General features: G+C 40.1%; 1 protein-coding gene across 2 annotated transcripts in view; it reads right to left on the bottom strand.

The window, feature by feature from the left end:
* Positions 1–638: 638 nt before the first annotated feature.
* prkd3 (protein kinase D3) overlaps positions 639–20,465 on the bottom strand; it is a 37,501-nt gene continuing 17,674 nt past the window's right edge. For both annotated transcript variants that reach the window (XM_072365977.1, XM_072365978.1), the window contains 17 exons: positions 17,759–17,897; positions 14,279–14,410; positions 13,538–13,695; positions 12,537–12,732; positions 12,368–12,445; positions 11,972–12,155; positions 10,459–10,582; positions 10,169–10,246; positions 7,157–7,433; positions 6,017–6,069; positions 5,527–5,599; positions 5,302–5,408; positions 4,995–5,156; positions 3,991–4,089; positions 3,559–3,826; positions 2,998–3,083; positions 639–2,268 (listed from right to left, as the gene is read on the bottom strand). In XM_072365977.1, coding sequence (XP_072222078.1) covers positions 2,095–2,268; positions 2,998–3,083; positions 3,559–3,826; positions 3,991–4,089; positions 4,995–5,156; positions 5,302–5,408; positions 5,527–5,599; positions 6,017–6,069; positions 7,157–7,433; positions 10,169–10,246; positions 10,459–10,582; positions 11,972–12,155; positions 12,368–12,445; positions 12,537–12,732; positions 13,538–13,695; positions 14,279–14,410; positions 17,759–17,897 — 2,388 coding nt within the window. In that variant the 3' untranslated portion in view covers positions 639–2,094. The remainder of the gene's footprint in view (positions 2,269–2,997; positions 3,084–3,558; positions 3,827–3,990; positions 4,090–4,994; positions 5,157–5,301; positions 5,409–5,526; positions 5,600–6,016; positions 6,070–7,156; positions 7,434–10,168; positions 10,247–10,458; positions 10,583–11,971; positions 12,156–12,367; positions 12,446–12,536; positions 12,733–13,537; positions 13,696–14,278; positions 14,411–17,758; positions 17,898–20,465) is intronic.

Here is a 20,465-nt window from a genome sequence, read left to right as displayed (position 1 = left end):
GTTAATGGGGTCAACTGGCCTGCAGAGTAACTCCACATCTTGAAGTCATTCAGAGAAACTGATAGAGGACAGCAGTATTAAGTATCTTTCGCAGAAAAAAAGGAAAGAAAAAGCAGGATCAGTTGGTATCAAGGGAAGCAAACTTCAAAGATAGCTCAAAATTAATGGCAGCTGTTTATTCTGTGTAGAAGTTTATGATGAACAGTACCTTCAAACAATGGGCCCATTGAGAAGTATACTCCAGGAAAATGACATTTGAATCATATGGACTTGACTCATTTGATTGTTGAAGGGATTCTGTAATAACTTTTATCACAAGTGTTTTCAAAGTCTTCAACAAACCCCTTCATCCCCCACCACCTTCTTTAACTATGTCATTACCCGCTTGCGGTGAGCAACTGGCTCTGCAAAGTGCTTGGATCTGTGCAACAATCACATCCAGCTGCAGAGAATGGGATATGACATGTGAACCCGCCACACACAATCACTCACACATTACAATCCATCACACGATATGCAAGCTGGGGGTATCTGTGCACACAAATCTGACGCCTGTCCCTGCACTTTGTGACAACTTCACTAGAAGTTAGATTAATTTCATTCAACTATTTGTAATGTAAGAACTGAGAGACATTCAGAGTTTTACGGCAGTGTTTCATTTACTGTTGAGCTTTTATTCCATTTGTATGTACTGAAATATACAAAACACTGACACCTGCCAATCCAGCGGCAACAAAGACAGGAAAATGAAAACAGGAAACAGAAACATTCTCCCAAAACACAGAAACAGAGCAAAGTACAAGATTGTAGTTCTATAAACTCCCATGTGACTCAAACTGTCATCACACCCAATTTCTAATTTGTCTTTTGTAGACAGAAAGGATTATGAAATGGTCCGCACAACATAAACAAGGAAACAAACAACATTTTGTTTTATGTAAAACTCAGGTTGGCCACCTCTGGCAAAGCAACGTTTCAGATACCTGCAGAGCATCAAAACACTTTCCAGAAGTGGAGGATTCAATAGTCACATTCACAAAAACAGCAAAAATAGAAAAATGGGACACAGAAACGTGACGCTGTGGAGTCCACTGTTTTTAACCTCATGTTGATGATGTGTATGGGCTTCATTACTGGATCTACCAAATTCAGGATTATGGTCTTCACAATAACTTCACAATGTTGAGTGATGAAACTAGTTTGAAACATTTGTTAACATATTTTGGGGTCTATTTCTTCGGGGAAAGTTGATAAAACTTACACACTATTAGCTGCCAGTAACAGATCCAGCTTGACAACATGTTGGTTCAAAATAATTACAGCTAATATTGTGTGAGCTGCATAAACTCTCCGCTGATTATCACACTTCTTCACTTTGCGGCAACAGTAGAAGTATAAAAACTATTCGCTCTCCATAGCAGCGAAAAGAGTTTCTATTCAGTTGCTACTTTTAATAGTTATATAGTGCAAAGACCTACCACAATTACTGAATACATACAAAAAACATACATGTGATAGTTCCAGTTCATGCCAAAGGACAGTCTCACAAACAGTTCAAAAATGAGAACAAACTCATCATGTGTTTCATTCTCAGACTGTAAATCCCTTGTGAATAGTGCCCTTTACTCCTGGTGTGAGCTTTTCTTTTTTGCTGATCTCCTCTCTTACACCAAAAACATAATTGCGCAAAGTTGTCCAAAATTATGTCTAAATTAATATTATTAGCTTTCAGGCTCAACTTTCAGCTCGTGGTTGTTCTCAAAAATGAACCAAACTTGAGCAAATCCATGGAATGTTTTCACACTTTAGAAAGAAGAAGAAAGGACATTCCTCTCTCCTGACAGTCTCTTAATGTGTTTCTGTGATATGCATTTCCACATGCTCACTGTAGCAGTGCATCGTGCTACAACTTCTGTTGGGTTTTTCCTCCTTTCGAAGCCCCTGTAGAGGCATTTCGCCACTTGACTGGCTTCTCTTTGTTTCCACAACAAACAGTTCTGGAGGGAAAACCTGCAGGTCCCAAAGCTTCTTGTAAAAAGTCCCTGTGACAATCCCTGTCATCAATAAATGTGATGCAGTAAATCCCCTGAGCCACTAGGGGTCCTCCTCCATGTCATCCAGGTTGGGAGCCATGATAAAATGTTTGGGGTAAACAAGACTGTGCTCATCTGCATACTCCTCCCAGCGTGCATCGTCACTCTCATGCGTGATGTAGCGTTCGCCTCTCCGCGTCTCAAACTCCCTCAGATCCAGCCATGTCTGATAATCCTGAGGGAAAGAGACACAAGTCCTGTCAGTATGGGCAGTCCAACTGAGTGAGCAACTGACCAATTTCGAATAATTCTTTTCAATATATTGAAGTTTCAGGCTCTTTGAGCAGCATTACTACCTAAGGAATTAGTAGGGTTCCTCTGTATGGATTTCCAACACAGGAGAGTCCCAGTGAAGTGTGAATTTAACTTCAAACTGGAAATTTTGATACAAATGCTAATATTAATGGAACAACTCACTCTTATTGCTCATCTTTTCTCTAAATTCTTCTAATTTGGGTCAAACCTCCCCTTCCCAATGCATTTTCTTAAAGATGTGATGAATAATTGTAATGTTTTTAACTGATCTTAACTGCTACAGGGTGAGAATGCTTTCTTTTACCCAATTGTAACATGTGCTGATGTTTGTCATGAGACCGTTCTCTGTTTGTGTTGTGTGGGTTACTGCTGCTTCCTGCACAAACATAGTTCCTCATAGATAGATTATCTAAGTTTGTTTTGTTTTATTTGACTTAGAGTTCTGTTTCCTAAGCCTTTGCCTGTTTATATTTTGGCAAATTTGGACCCTGAACGTAGAGTATTAGCCTTTCCCATTTGCACCATCATTTTTAATGTTCAGGTTACTTTTAGTATATTCAGCCATGATACAACTCTGAAAATATGTGTGACTTTTGATACATTTGATACAAGTGTCATTTAAAGAGAAGAAAATAAAAAGACACGTCACCTGTAACCAGGGATGGCTGAGACACTTGTCCACGCTATATCTCTTCCTCATCTTGACTTGGAGAAGATTGTTGATCAGATCTGTGGCTGTGATGGAAACAAATGTTATGTAAAGCATATCAGTAAACTAAATCTATGGGATGTATCATTTATGAGAGTAACAGCATATTTATACACAGTTCAAGATGTTTTAACTTTTGGAGAGACGAGTAGATGTAAAAAAAAGAGTGAATAGTCAATAGTGCATCGAGGTAAGATCAAAGCATACTTCAGCTGGCTTACAGTATCATTCTGTATTATACACTTTATGTAGGAGGAGCTGCACCTTGGACAGTTGGGGAGAATTGAAAGTGATTCATCTCAAGCACAGAGAAGAGTCAGTAAAAAGTTTAGACGACCCAGACGTGTAGGTGGGGAGGACACTTCTGAAGCTCTATGTCTGAATTTCAGTTTGACTACAGGTGCAGCTGAGCCAACAACAGAATACAGAATTAAAAGACAGAGTCGATCAGGTACTCTGGGGTTTTGGCTGGAAGGAAGTGCAAACTCTTTGTCATCCTACCCTCAGCTGAGATGTCCTTCCAGGGAGTAGGGGGGTACATGAAGGCAGCATTCTGGATTTGGTCATTAATGTCCTCATCCTCATTAAAAGGGAAGGTCCCACTCAAGCTGACATACACAATGACTCCCACTGACCACATGTCTAAAGAGCGATTGTAGCCTTTACTTCGCAGAACTTCGGGAGCCAGGTAAGCAGGGGTGCCCACTACTGATCTCCGGAATGACTTTTCACCAATGATACGGGCAAAGCCGAAGTCACAAAGCTTTACCTGCAGAAACAAATAAAGGTATGGTCTGAGAAAATTCTTAGAAAGAGAACAAAAATGTACTAAAGAGAACAAAAATGTACTAAAGAGAACAAAAATGTACTAAAGGGAACAAAAATGTACTAAAGGGAACAAAAACGTGCTTGCACAAATATAGATTTTTGTACCTGAGGAAAAGGCTCTGCAGAGGCCAACAGTACATTCTCAGGCTTCAAGTCACAGTGAACAATGTTTTTGAAGTGTAGATGTCTCAAGGCTACCAGGATCTGTTGCAAACACAAGTCACATTCGCTCAGATTTAGCTCAAAATATCCAGATGTACTGTTATGTAAACTCTACAACATTTCAATGGTATAAACCTTGTGTTATAAACAGAGTGCTGTTTGTTTAATCTGTGCAGTAGAATCTATGGTGCAGTCATATGGAAATGTAGTGGTAATGTAAGCATACAAATACCCCTAAATGCTTCCATCTTGGCCAGTACATTCATATAAAGACAAATGATTTCATCTCATCATCTCATCTATATTCACAAGGCCTGGCAAAAGTTAGTAATGCACAAATGTATGCCTATGGCTCTGTACCAAAACCACAGAGCGCCTGGCTCCCTACATTTGACCCTGGCTTTAACAGAAGTCCTCCACACCACATCAGAGCCAGGCCCGCCGCAGCTAATGGGACTGTTGTTAATGGCCCCGCTCCCGTTTGGGACCCAGAATTTGTGGAGATCTAGGGGCCTACTGCTTCTTTAATCAAGCCACAAAGCCACCAGCACATGTAGGCTGTAATCCACAGCGAGGGAGGAGGCCGTGATGCCATGCGGACCAATCTCATAAACAATTCCCCTCAATCAGCTCACCATAAAAGACTAATCAGGCCTTAGAGCTGGAGCAGAGGCTCATAACACCTCAAAACAGGACACGAAAAGTTAGGAGAAAGAACAGATAAAACAGTAGTGGAATGGATTTGAATTATGTTAGCAAGAGTTAAAGAAACTTAAATGCATGAAATACTGGAGGCTAATGAGGTATGCTGTAATTGTAATCTATACTCTATGAGGAAATATAGTAATGATGGCTTATGGAGAATACTAGTTTATGCTTGAGAGGTAAAAAAAAAGACAACATGAGATGCAGAGAAGTGAAGAGAATCATGTTTCAGCAGCACAGACCTGTGTGACGAGGAACTTAGTGATACGTTCAGGTAGTTTGCTCTTCTCGCTGGACAGAATCATCTCCAGCATGTCGCCGTGCAGCTTCTCCATGACAACAAACACCCTCTCTGGTGTCTCAAACATGCACTCCAAGTTAACAATACCTGGATGATGCAGATTCTAAAGAGAAGCAGATACAATATTTGGCATATTTGTTTCTAAAATCCTGAGCATGGTACACAACTCCACACGAGGCTTGTCATAGTTAAAGTACATGTTATGCACTGTTATGCTTTATGCTATTAAAGATGGATTCTGTTATTACCTGTAATATGGCCACCTCATTCCTTAGCTGACTCTCCTGCTTGGTGGGAAATCTCATCTTGTCTATAACCTTGATAGCCACATCTCTGCCACTCTTTCTGTGTTTGCCTAAAATGATATAGATGTGTAAGATGTGTGAAAAAGAATAACAAAACTCACAAAATGTTATTTAATACAGTTTAGCCAAAGTATATATGATCAGAGTTCAAGAAAAAGAGAAACATACCTCCATACACAATGCCAAACTGGCCTGATCCCAGCACTTCATCAGAAAATATTTGGTACACCGAGGCAATATCCTGTACAGTTATAAATTGAATTGTTACTTACAGACTGTATCTTACTTGTGGAAACATTCAAGTTAACTTTCCTCGCTGAAACTGGCACTTGTTAGCAATTACATCATCTATGGTTTGGCTAAATTGCTGCTTTTCCAAAATGTTTTTTGGTATTGCCAAATATTTAACTTTCACTCAGTGCAGAAATGGAACTGAGTCAAAATCCCCATGACCCAAAAAAAAAAGAGAAGAGTCTGCAGCTTCCCCATTTATGCTGCATAAAAGCTTCCACTGGTTGTTTTAATAAATGCAACTGTAGGATACAGTTTCTGCTCTCACCACAACAGCTACTTTAATAGCACATGAATGCATGAATTTGCACGCTGTGCTGGGAAATTGTGCAATAGCTTGTCAATGAAAAAAAGAAGCTCTACTTACCACATTCTCCTGGATCTGGCAGTTGGAGACAGATATGCTGATGGATAGCTCTTCTGGAGGGAAAACACATGATGTTATTCACATTCAAAAGCTGAAAAACATCACTTTACTCATTCACTAGGCAGCAAGTAAATCCTAAAGTAATTGTAGTGAGAGATGCATTGCTCACATTCTAGTATTTCTCCCTTTCAGAAAGCTTCAATCTTATCACAGCTGCATGCAATAAGTCACAGCCCCACATAATGAAGCATTTTATTACACAATAAATTGGCTATAAAATTGATCTGGAGAACTATGTGTGACTGAGTGGTTCAAGTATGCAGTGCATTTCGAAGCTGGGAATTAAGACAGCCACAGGGGCTAATACTGCCGACTAGCCAATGACCAGATAGCCTGAGATAAAAGCAAGAAGAAAATGAATGGTACACACAAGAATCTAATTTCAATCTTGGTAAACATGCTTTGATTTCAACTGACAGAAAGGACCACATAAATGACACCAATAGTTCCAAGATTTCATCCATTTCTTCTAGATAACTGAATCCAGATCAGTGTGTAACTTTGGAAGTTATATAACGGTTCCAAAAGCAACATAAAGTGTCTTATTCAGGTCTGTAGCTTCTTATGAGAGACTAGTTTTCTATTGTTATACCTATGTGTTAATTACTAATCTATGATCAATTCACAACTACAGAGCCCCAAAGGGTGGCTCAGACTGCTTTTATCTGTTCTAAAACTATTACATCTCTGTCTTGACCCACGCAGTTTCAGTCATTCTGTCACTTCACTTGTCACTACTGTTATTTTCAAACAGATACTTCACAGTCTCACTTCCTTTGGCCTATACGAAGGCACTAAAGCTGGGTTTTCCCTGGCAATCAAAAGTCATGGCAAACCTGCAACTTTCAACACACAAAATGTAAGAAACACTTCTCAATTGTTATGCGCCTGGTAGGTAGAAAGCCAGCAAGGAAAGCCCTGCAAAACTACAAATCATCATTGAAAGTGAAAACACGAATCAAAGACAGTGGCACAGTGAGCTATGTTAACAATGTGACCACTTCCCATTCAAGCTCACCATTCCACACACGGATGCATCAACATCTTTTGTACTGGAGAGATGGAATAAATTCAACTTACTATGATCTTTGCCTTGACCAGCAGCGCTGGCCACACTGGGCTGAGGGGTGACAGGCATCAGGGCCTGTCTGATAGCCTTCTCCCAGCCTTGGGCCACCTCCATGCCGACTCCAGACGCAGCCAGAGCAGGGCTATGGTAGTGACTGCCGTTGTTCTCTCCTACATAGTAAACCATGGTGGCTGTGATGATCTCAAAGCAGTGAGGGTTGCTACCTTGGGCCAGATTACTGAAGTCTCTGAATGGTTCTACCTGGAGGATCTCGGACAGAGGGATTTCCTGTGGGAGCGGTGAGGAACAACTGATAAGAAAAACAAGAGGGAACAAGAAATGATGTGCATGCTACACTACTCAAACAAATACCGAGTGAGATTTGAAGGTTTTCTTTTTTTCACTGAGGTGTAACAATTCATCCTGAATGAAAAAGTGTAAGGGAGAAAGACTCCAACATCGGTAGACACCAAAAAACATGAACACGGATACATGCCAATCCATACTTGCATGAAATAAGAAATCAAAAGGAAAGGGGTATATTATCCGATAAGCATTCACAAAAAGAAATGATCCAGGAATAAAAGGCTGACCAGAAAAATATTGCAATAAAACAAAAATACAAATACAAATCAAATAAATCAAAACATAATCTCATCACATTTTAAATTAAACAATGCAGAGTTATACCAACATAGTAAGATTAAGAAAACAAATTACAAATTAAGAAAATAATTTTTGATATGGGTAGTCACACTCACACATTTAAAAAGTCTCCACACTCTGCAGTCACAGCTCTAACTCTCTCCTTCCCTCTTCTCTGTTCTAGGAGCCCAAACAAAAAGGACATTTGCAGCACACTTTAAAAGTTCCCCCTTCCCCTTTAAACTCACTGTCAAATCAAAGAGAGGAGGGAGGGTCAAAAACAAAAAGAAAGAAAGAAAGAAAGAATTCCCAGCCAATGGGGGCTCCCAGAGGCACACGCTGTCCCCTCCGCGTGGCTCACCACACAGTATCAGATGAAGTGCTTGTGGTTAGCGAGGCCTGGTCACGTGAGCGGGCTCAGCTGCGGCCGAAGTGCTTTGGTTGCCTGATTACAAGGCAGAGCCAGTTAGAGGCCCCATCTGAGCACGAGCCGCTGGCGCTACCGCCAGCCACTGAGACGAAAGACAAGGCAACTACCGTTCCCCCACAGGGTAGAGTGTGAGTGGGTGTGTGTGGGCGCAACGTTTCAGTGTGACAGGACTGAGACACAGAGAAGCCCCCTCACCCTATGAAAGGTTCTTCAGAGAAAGCCACAAGTACAGGGGTCTCATCTTCAAACGAGGAGCCGTTATGGCTTCCAAATGGTGAAAATGGCTGCCATGCCCAGCACGCAAGCCACCAAGCAACCACCACTAATCAGATTGGAGGTATAAAGAAAAGAGGAAAGGGGAGGAAGTTGGCCACACGCTGATGAGCAGCAGGCAAGAAACTTCAGAGAAATAAAAGGAAAATGCACAAGACTGATGGTTTCCCAGATGCTGAATGAACTTATAGAAAATGAGTGGCCTCAGCAAAGAAACAAAAAGATACTCCTGAGAGAACTTTCTTTTTTCTTTGTGTACAGGAAAAAAAAATCGCATATCTTCTACCGCAGATAAATACTCTTTTGTTCTGAGTCAACATGTGTAGGACAATGACCAGCTACTGGAGAAAAATGGGATTTGCAGCTACAATACCTTCAATTTACCAATCTCCTGAATTTTTAAAACATAGTTCAAAGCCAAGTTGATAGTAAAGAACCACATAAAGTTGCCAGTAAACACACCCTGAGGAGTCTGTCCTCACTGAGGTTTCCTCTCCGAGGCTTTAGTGGCAGGGGATGCAGGGTGTGACAGAATAATTGGGATAGAAGGGAGATGTAATTAAGTTTTCTTCAGTCTTGTTTCACAGCCAATGTGGATGGAGACAGCAAAAAAAGGGAGAAAACCAGAACTTTACATAACAGCTATGTATGAACCCACCTGTTTGACACAGATTCATGTGAACAAATGAACTGGAAATTCTGCAGCCTACACACCATCCCACTGCTACATACTTCTGATTACAACTCAGAGGTGTCAAAGATTAAAAAAAAACACAACAAAATGAACAATAGAATAATTACACCCACATCTCTCTACACACACAACACACATGTGGAAGTCTTTACCTTGCAGGCTGTAGTTCCCTCCCTCAGGGCTCAGTGTGTAATTACTGCTCTATTAAGCCCCTGTGGCTGTGCAATGACTGACTAACAGTGCTGCCACAGAGAGGGAAGTGTCACACATTCTCCACAACTGATTTTACACATCAACATTACAGCATTTCAATCAGCACATGTGTTTTTAGCCTTTTTTGAAATTTTTTCAAAAAAGGCTAAAACTCAGAATCTCAATGTCTGGTTTATAGAATCCAGCTGTTAACTAAAATAACAAATTCCTCTTTTTTTTGTACCTGCAAATCCAAATACCCAGAGTTCTGACTTTCTCTTCAAATCCCCTTTAAATGTCCCATCTGTTGTGTTAGTCACAGCTAAAAGATAGCAACTGTGAGTGATGTGAGCCTTTCACTTCATGCAGGGGAAGAGACGGGGAGCTGAGTGAAAAAACCACTGGGGAAATTTCAGAGGACGGAACTGACCTCACTGTAGTTTACAGTCACAACACCACCGCTCTTAAGCTGAGTCACATGGCTAACACTAGCTTTTATTTACATACCTCACAAGTATGCCAGACTTTCACTCATGAATATGAAAATATGAGGTATTCCAATGAAATGACTTCAGTATTAGACTTTTCAATCAGAAGTGGTGAACTGTCAGTTCTATGGAGCTATCGCAAGGACTTTATGAAACACAGTTCGCCTCAGAGTCAACACTGAATCAACCTGCATCAGGCTGAACTATTTTCTGACATTTTAATGAATGTTACAGTTTGTGTAAAGGACAACAGATGGTTTTTTTTCCAAGAACAAGACAGAGGTGATCCTTTCAAGCTTACTTTATAGAACTTGGCTCCAGTGTCGTTCTGGAAGAGACTCAGACTCTTGCTGTCCAGCCTCCAGTAATGTCTCTTCCGCTGTTAAAGGGAAAATGAAAAACAAAGTTAGCCTAGCATACACCCTGTATTGACATTACAGAAATGTAAGATTTTATTTCACAAGGGAAATACCTTCCGTGCTGAATTCAACACATGAGAACAGGTTGGGAGAGGAGTTTTGCCCAGCATTCAGGCTAACCGCAGTCATTTCAGACTGGGCTCTGTTGGGCGTTTGGGGTTATCAGTCTTACCAGGTTGTCCCTGCTTGTATAATGAACCATCCAGCCCTCCTTCACCACTGTGGAGCTCCGCCTCTTGGTGTGTTTGATGGACTGGACCACCCGCATCAGAGGGATGTTGCTGCTGGTGGAAGGGCTAAACACATGGAAAAAGAAAAAAGATAAAAGCATAAATGCAATATGGCTCGGTTTAATCAAATACTGAGTTAATATAATTGAATTCATCTACAGCCAGAGCAGTCTATTTCTGGTTGGTCTACAAATTTGTAGAATTTTTTTATTTTATTTGAAATTATGACACAGAACAATTTGATTTAAGCAAAACTTAATGCAAATATTCATATCTTGATTTGTTTACATTTTTCTTAAGCTCAAGTAGAGAAAAACATTTAGACATTTATAATTTGCATTTATTTAACAAATTATCTATGGAAATTAGTAATTTAAGAACTTCAAGAGCTGTTTTTAAGCTGATCGTAAGGAAACATGGCCCCAACAAGAGAGTAAGTAATTCAGTTTTCAGTCAGCTGCATCTGAAATTTGTAGCGGGTATAAACAAAATGGGAAGGTTGTGAAAGAGAAACGTACTGGTCGACAAAGGAAGACGGAAAACTCAAAACAATATGTCTTGAAAACAGAAAATGCACAACAAAAGAAATTAAAAATGGGCAGAGGCAAAAATCAAAGTTTTTGACTAAGAATGAACTGTCTGAAGGAAATGAGATTTCCATCCAGAGAAGCCAACATAAAGCATCACAAACATCTACACAGGAAACAAGATTACAGTGAGCTAAAGAGATGCAGACATGGGCTGGATGAAAGGGACTTTCTGTGATGAATCAACCATCTGCATTGGGCAAAGAGATGATGCTGAAACTTTTGTATGGTGCAGCTCCAATTAAACATATAGAGATAACTGTGTGAAGAAAATAAGCACATTGATGTCAGGTAAAAGACCAGGGGAGACGGCAGTCATTGCCTCTATAGTAAATGCACATGTACTTTGAGATTTTGGACATTTATCTAATTCCATCAATAGAAAGAAGTTTTTTTTGATGGAGGATGATAATGCATCTTGCCACAGAGCAAAGTCAAAAGTCAAACTTTTCTAAAGGAAAGACATAACAGTTCAATGGCATCGCCCGCAAAACATTCCTGATCTCTATTTGACTAAAAATTCATGATGGAAAAAAATAAATAAAAAAGGTCCGTGACAAGATTCCATCCTGCAAAGTTCATCTGTCAAGTGCTTTACAAGAGTTTAAACCTGAATGATGAAGTCCTCAAAGAAATCAAGCTCATATAAAAGCCAGAGGAGGTGCAACAAATAATCAGATTTTTTTAGTTTGTTTGCTTCGTGATTCCATATTTTTTTCATCATAATTGAGTGATTCCAATATTTGTTTCTCTACTTCATTAAAAAGCAAAAAAAATTAACGTTATTGCATTTTTTAGCTTCATCACTGCGGAAAATAAAATGTGTCACATTGGACAGTCTGTAATAAATCAAATCATAATTTCACACCTAATTGTCTTGATGGGCTCTTCGTCCTTCTCTCTATCGGTGAATGGGGAATCCATGACGAACATCCCATCTGGGGTTGACGGTTCTTCTGGATCATCCAGTCCTCTGCTACCATCCATGTCGCTGCTGTCTACCTCCATAGTATCCATAGTGGTGTCTGAGTCTGGACCAGGGCTGGCTGGCTCTACACATTTAATTCAAATAAACAATTTGAAATTACAGATATTACTGATATACAGTATAAAATGGTGCCTGAAAGTTTGTCAACTCAAATATTAACAATTTCCTCCATAAAGAAAAGACTATATAATGAGTAATAACACTTATTAGTGATATGTTCAGGTCATCTATGCAGACACAGAACATTCAAAAGGGCTCTCCACTTTAGGAGCTTACCTCCATTAAAGTCCACCTCCCCTAAACAGTCTCTTGGTACCTTTGAAGCACATCGCTTATGGCAGTTAAATCTGCAATCTGGCACATGATAATTATGGTAAAGCACTGCCATTTTTCTTAAATAAACCACAGAGGCTTTGGACAGAACTTTTCAGATATCTATTTTTACCTTTGCACTGCATGCCTTGGCGAAATAGACCCTTGAGTAGCCGCTTGCAGTATTGGCAGATTGTAGGCCGAGTGTAGGTGTGAATGGCGAAGGTGTGCGGCACCTTAACCCGCGTCTTCTCCATCTTATCCATCCAGATAGGCCTGCCGCTCCAGGACAGAATGCGCTTCCCTGCCTCCTGATGGGACCGCTGTTGCTGAGGTTGGATGGATGGAAAAAGGGGAAGATGGATGGAAGTTAGAATAATCAAAATTTGAATGGAAGGAAGCAGCAGAAATAACTGAAAAAAGGAAAAGAAATTTGTCAAAAAGCATGAACATCACTTTGCACATTGTTCTCATTCTGATTGGTATCAACAAAGTTTTAAAATTTGTTATTTAAATCTGTCCTGTTTTACCACATGTGAGACTTTAGTTCTCATTTTATGTACATATATTAATAAATTTGGAAGCTCCTGACATAAATGGGAGGGACACTCTCTTTATTTTTTGCCAACAAGTGAATAGATACATAAACTTGGACTTAACTGGTCTTTTAATATCATTAGCATAATCACATTTCCTCATGACCTTTTGCATGGACACAGACAAGAGAGAAAGATTCCAGCGAGGGCTTATGCAAAAGCTGTTTCATAAGACCTCACTGGGAGCTCTCCACCGAGCCCAGTGTGGCTAATTCAATTTTCTGCATCACTGGTATTCCACAACGTGGCTCTGGAGGTTAAGCCATGGAAAATAGCCAAATATGATAAGTTTAGAAACATTTAATAGTGGAGATGGAGCTTGGGAGGTGCATGTGGACAACGTGCTTCATACACATGTAGATTCACCTGACTTCCAGTCTGATTTAGAGTGATGTCATACCTAAAGCCAGTACATTTAATGTGTGAGGATTCAAAAGCACACAACACTTTGCCTTTCATTCCCAGGGGAATTGATTTCAATAGTTTGAAGTTTTTGCACTTCACCACTTCAGTTACACCCCCTTCAATCAAAACTCACCTCGTCTGGGACAACCACTGCATTTTCAGCAGGTAACGTTCGTGGGACAGAGAGAGACGGTCCTGGCAGTGAAACGTTGGACAATCGCCTCTTCCTCACTCCAGTACAATTATTTGGGATCTTGAAGGCACAACGCTTGTGGTAGTTTAACCCGCATCCTTACAAAACAAAAAACACACATCACGTCAGTCTAAAGAAACTACAAATACTGTGCCAAAAAAAGTGGGAGTGAAGAAAGTTTTCATTTTGCTAATCAACCACAACCAATAAAAAGAGTGTGAGAATTTATGACCATGTTTCACAAGTGAATGAATCAACTTAATCATTGGTCAGCAAGGACTTCAAATGCAATTAAATGTCATTAAAACAACAGGATCTCATTAAAATCTGATTCAACAATGACAAAACGTGAGAGGCAAGCCAGCATGCCATAACTCCACTGGGATATGAATGTCAAGCATTTAAATGGCTACAGTTCCCAGACCAAATCCGTCTTGTTTGCATGTGTCTCCCTGATACATTCTCAAGGTCAGAGATGTGCTTTGTTTGTACATCTTTGTGAGAGACAGAGTACAGTATCGGTGCACTGGATTTTTACAATCAATTTTCCAAAATTCTTTTTGGGAAATAGGGCAGCACTCTGGTGAGATCCAGTGAAACATCTTTAAGAGGTCAGAGGACTGACAGCCCATAAACAGTGGGTTCCACAGAATTCCTTCATATTTTGTGTATCTTTCTAACCTTCACATTTGAGCCCCTGCCGGACGAGACCCCACAGCATCTCCCCGCAGTAGTCGCAGAAGGTGGGGGCCTTGTAAGAGTGGACGTAGAGGGCATGGGGTCGGATCTGGAAGTCCTCAACTGTGGCTTGAGCTGGAAACGAGGGGGAAAAAAATGTGTTTTAACTCAAACAAATTAGCAAAACAAATCTAGAAAGTAAATAAAGATAATAAAGACGGCAAAGAAATTCAAAAGACAAGAATATAGTGGTTTATTCATCGTGCATTTGGGAGCTGTTTCATACACACAAAATGTAGTGGAGTTTGAGTAAGGAAAACACAGCTTTACACATCAGCAATTAAATTCATTTTAGTAATGGCTGCTATATCCTCATGGCTGCAGTAGAGGGCATCACATCTGCAACAACACAACGTCAAAGTATTCATTTCCTCTATCAAAAGATAAGACACACCCATAAGAAAAACAAAGAAATGCAGAATAATCCTGTTTAATCAGTATATCTATGTTATTATGAACAAATAATCAAATGTAGCACAGCTCTGAGTATGTTTCCCGTTCCGTTTCTTTCTTATTTTTCCCTTCAACTCTCCACTGTTATGTGTCAAACAAGACACTCTTAGCTCATTGTTGGAAGCAAGTCTTGGTTATTCATGTCTGTGAATCATCATGGATGTGAAGATGACTAAGATATGGAGGTGAACACTGCCAATCTTTTGTGCGCGTGACTAAAGCTTCTCTGTCCCTGTTCCTTGCTGTTCCCGTGCAATCATTTATGTGGCCACAGTGACCAATAAGGTGATAGTTAATCTTTACACTGAAGTTAAGCAGCAAAACTTGAGTGGTGGCAATGGTGATATCATATAGCTCGTCTTAGTTCCTTTCTTTGAAGCAGCTAAACCAAACGCATCAAATAATGGACAGTCTCAGCTGAGGAGATGACAATAATTAAGGAGAAAACTTCCTTAAAGAAAGAAAACTAACAGACTTCAGGTGATAGAAACATTCATTTTGAATTGATCTGAATGTTCATTTGAAAAGAAATACAACATTTGCACTTCCAAATTTTAAGGTAAAACTAAATTAATTTTAATGTCAGTACCTTGAACTAATAAAATTCTCAACTGATTTATATATACAGTACTAATAATACTGGAAACGATCATGTGGTATGACTCTGGACAACTTTTTCTCCATTTCAGGGAACCGCCATGGCTTGTGGGGTGATGTTCGCAGTTTGGGTTTGATTTAAAAAAGATGAAAGAACTGCGTCAGGTCACATGTCACGAGGAGAACATAGCTCCATGACACAGAGACATGAAAGGCGGCATTCATGAGCTCTTCACACATGTCTGCAAAACAACTGGCCTCTTCTCAGCAGTCACAGTGTTATGTAATGCTCGTCTTGCTAATTAGCATCAAACAACACCAAACATAAACTCGACACGTTGTTTTTCGCAGCATTTCAAGCAAGAATGAATGCTCTATTTGTTTGCTATGGGGCACTGAGCTTCCATTTGAAGTCCAAAACTTTCCATTTGATGAAAATAAGTTTGCTGTTATTTATGACAAACAGAAGGTATTATAAAATACACTCTTCCCATTGCCTGTGGTGGCCGATGAGGAGCTTATGAAAGTGGGTGGAAATTTAAGAGGAGCGAAAAACAGAACAAAGGGACAATCGGGTCAGGCCAAACCTCAAATCTCATGGGCTGAGATGGCCAGTGCAGTGTTTGCCGTGTCCAGTGCATCAGAGCCTGTTTACACTCCATGGGTCTACTACAATCACTTACTGAAGGAAAAACAAGCCATTTTCTTTGAGCTCACAGCCAAGAAAAACCACTTCTACCTCCCTCCTGCAGACAAGAAGATATTTGGATCATCTCTCTCTGACAGACATATAATCCAACAACACACTGGTTAAGGGAAAATGAACAGAAGATGACAGGAGACAAATTGTGGGTCAGAAAAGGTTAATATTTTCTCTTAACCAAACAGGCCTGGGAATGTGGATCTCCCTGTTCCTATAATGACATCCATTGAGTATTAGGTGAAATTTAAAAACACACAAGTTGCATGTGTAGCAAACCTTAGATCTTCAACAGCAGAATTCATCAGGTAGGGTATGGACTGTGTAGCCCCACTGCTGGAGCTTACACCTGCAGATAACGTTTGCTGAGGTAGGAGGGAGTGAAAGAGAGGAAAATAGAGCTGCAAAGACTGAAACAAAGAGCGCACAAGACAAACACAGACACTGAGAAACAAAAAGAAGGAAGTTCTCCAGTCATAAGTCTACATTCCTCAGCCCCGAAGTATCCGCATATCCTGAATCTATGTGATCATCCGCTGTCTAAATCCGTGCAAACAATACTCTCAGCACAGGTGGTGTCAGGTGCCTCCCAATAGAGATAGGTGGAGCAGGAGAGCAGATTAGAGCAACTCTGAAACTGTGAGCCATTCGCTGGTCACAGCACTGCAAAGAAAGCTGATTCATTGATCAAAGGAAATGTCAAAGAAAAGCCAGGCACCTGTTCAGCTGCTACAGATGTGGACACTCTGATGGACACTGTGATGAGGAAGAATGACAACAATACCAAAACTAACAGCGAGTGAGTGAGTGCTACGTAGTTCTATTGCAGTCACTCATCTGATAACATAGAATTGCTCAAGATCTCTTTTTTTTCTGGACAGCAAAGTTTTAGTGAGTACTGCACGTATCTTGAACAAAACTTAATAGGCTGTTTTTACTGAAAGGAGAGAACTATGAGTTGGCAAAAAATATAGCAAGAGAAGCAATGTATCAGTTTTAACCATTGTTTGGACTATAAAACACTTGGTTTACACTGCTAAGAGAAATTCTGTATCCATTTTGCTCCTGTTTTGGAAGTCTAAGAAGCATGACCTTAAGTCTGTTTGGAGTGCAGCAGACTGAACAATTATTGTGCCATCAGGCAATTTGCAAGTTATACAAGCTGTATATAAAAAAGGACAGAAAAATAGTCCAGATAAAATATAGTGCCATATTCGGCAAGTTTTCATTGGGTGTATACTGCAAGCATGAGTAATTATCTCAACTTTGTGTCTGGTCTTTCCCCTTTCTCTAAATATGTGGATCCAAATATATTAAAAGTCTCCCGCTAGGTCTTTCTCTGATAAATCTAAGTTGATACAACTCCCACTTGTTGCTGACTTCAAGCAACTGCATTAAACATGAACTAACTATGTCTATATAATCCTGCCTGATTCTGACTGTAAATACTCATAACATGGGTATAAACTGTGACTGGCATTAAAAGCTCTTTCTGTACTTTTACATTTGTCAGAAACAACAAATTAAGAGGGTGTGGTGAGGAGCAATTCATCGAGGGGCCTTTTCTCTCCTGTTTTAACTGAAGCCATCGTAGATGCTAGAAGAAGAGTGTGCAGAAACTTTGAGTAAAACAGAACATGACACGTTGGGCAATAGATCCTTCGCATACATACCAGAGAGCACCACCTCAATCAGGTCCCCTTCATGGATGTCTTCTACTGAGGTCAGCCTCTGCAAGATGTTCTCATCACTTAAGTTGTGCCGGAAGAGGAGGATCTTGTCATACATGCCAAAGAAGCCACACTCTGGAAACTAAAGAGAAAATACATGTGAGGTAGATACATGTGAGGATATAACATGAGTAATATGTTGTCATATGTCCAATATAGAACATTTAGACATTCATAGTTACTTTGCTGTGGTGGGTTGACATCTAATACAGAAATACAGATCAATCTGGTTTACCTGACTAATATTTACAACCTGTTCTATAGTTAAACTGCAACAAATACACTAAACTCCTCATCCTCATATTACATCATTTCCAGTGGCTTACATCAGCACTGGTAAACGAACTGGAGTATTCTGAACCCAGTGACTCAGGAAATGAGTCTCTGCTCAGACCTCCTTTCCTCATTTCAAAGGAATTTACACTACAAGGTATGAGCAAATGCAACTGAAAGGACCCCTCAGTGAATACTGATTTCATTTTTTTCATTATAACCAAACAAGTGGCCCGCGCTTATTTTCATCAACTCATAAAGTCTACGTGCTCTGCTTTTTTGTGTTTTTATGAGCAAATCTTTCAATTGTGTACAGTCAAATTAACTTATTTCCAACAAAAAGCCAAATTATTTGTGTGCCTGCATGTCTATGACCCACAACTCAGCAGTTACTGCCTCTGCCAGGGCCTGGAACGGAACTAACCTGAACAAAGTGGTCAATAATCAACATAAAGTGACATAATGAAGGAAGAGGGAGGTTATGAGGGTGGGAGAGGGACACTGGCAGAAACAGGAGGTAAACATTCTGAGAGGAGAAGAGAAGAATCAGTGCAAAGGAAGTGCAGCTCTAGTCAAAACTGAGTAACTTCCTGCATCGAGAGCAGCCCATAATCTCTTAGAGAGCAATGTTTTTATCACCAGGGGAGAACTGTGATGACATTATGTGACCCCATATGCATATTTCTAGTGTAGGCATGGCAGTGAAGCTTGCACATCGATGCGATACAGTGGCTCTGCATTTGGAATGCCTGTTTGACACTCATCTCCTCTATTCACTCATAGTTTTCAAACCACAAAGGAAAATTGTGGTTTGAATCACCTGCATAGAATAACAACAAGTTTACACACCTGACCATGCGGAAAAAGTCGATCAACACTGGATGGATGTTTGAAGCTGACCTGTATGGTTTGCATCAAAGTGGAAACTGCAGTTTTACATGATGACATGAGTCTGGTCTTGATGCCAAGCAGGCTGGTATTGAAAGATGCACAGCTGTTTCCCCCTGAACCAGGGTCATGTACAATGGGCCAAGCTGAACAATGCCATTGTGGCCTGTGAGCACCAGGGGTTGGTGCAGAATCTGGGCAGGGGACACATAAGACACCTGGAGCCTCGTAAGTGCCAAGAAACACAGACGGAAAGAAAAATTGATGGCTGGGGAAACATGAGCGCATCAGATGACTTGGGTCAACAAATACAGAAGAATAAAACACCAGAACGTTAAGATATATCTTTGCAAAGGAAGTGAGGCTTCTTAAGGTACTTTTGGCTAGTTTAGTGGTTGGATAGACACTGCGAGAACTGATCAAGCCTCTCAGAAAATTACATCATCATGACAAAAAAAAACACTTCTTGCATGACAAATAGTTTTTCCCCTCCGAGACCCATCAGTCACAGAGTGTTTACAAGAGTATTCATGAACTGTCTGTCTGTTCATGATTACTCTGAACTGTTTCAAATCAAATAAAAAAGATTTCATTATCTTTTAGGAACCTCAATTGTGATCAAGTGCTTGTACAATGCACAGCTGAACACGCAACAAACACAGGAGAAACAAAAGCATGTGCTGTTTTTGACAGCTACAAACACTGTGGTTAAAATATACCTAAAACTGTCCTGAATACATATGATCAGGCTCCAGGCATTATCAAATCCAATAAGCGTACGCTCAGTTTGACATTTCCTCTTTGGTTCTGAATGAAAGAGTCCTTTATCTGACTTCCATCGTGTTTCTCTATTCATTTTCATGCCACTATGATGATGCAAACTCCTCTTATAATCTAATGATTGACTTTTAGGCTTTCTTAACAAGTACCTCCACCAAAAGCCAGGGGTGTTTTCATATAGGTGAATATCTGTGATAATAATTATCATACAGACCTGACCACGAGTACCTCAACTATTGTGAGAGGAACACAAAAACAAGCCCAATTAAGATCCTATAACCCACAGGTTAGGAATAGGGAAAGGAACTACTGCCAGCACCCTGGTGCCAGACACCACAGGACACCCCATTCACAACTGTGAAATTTTAGTTCCCATTAAATCTTCTGATTGAAAAATTACAAACAATTAAACCATCCATTTCTGTTCATTGTAGTTTACGAGCAACAGTTTTAGTATGATTATTGAAATCAACTGTGATAATGTTTTCCTTGTATAAAACTTATTTAACTTTATACATGAGGAGCTTATTCATATACGGAAACAGTTCTGAGTCAAACGAGGCACGTGCCTGCATGATGGAACATTTCCCAACTCACCCTGTCTTCTGACATACAGACATCCTAAACCCTGTCACGCTTTGAGGTGATTGATGCTATAAGGCACAAACCATCACCACAAAAGGTAGGAGAAGGGGGGCATCCTTCCTGA

Source organism: Leuresthes tenuis, unplaced genomic scaffold (genome assembly GCF_036924035.1).
Source record: "Leuresthes tenuis unplaced genomic scaffold, fLeuTen1.0.hap1 SCAF_15, whole genome shotgun sequence".
Classification (NCBI taxonomy): Eukaryota; Metazoa; Chordata; class Actinopteri; order Atheriniformes; family Atherinopsidae; genus Leuresthes; species Leuresthes tenuis.
The sequence above is the reverse complement of the archived record's forward strand: the minus strand, read 5'-3'. Positions and strand labels throughout refer to the sequence as shown.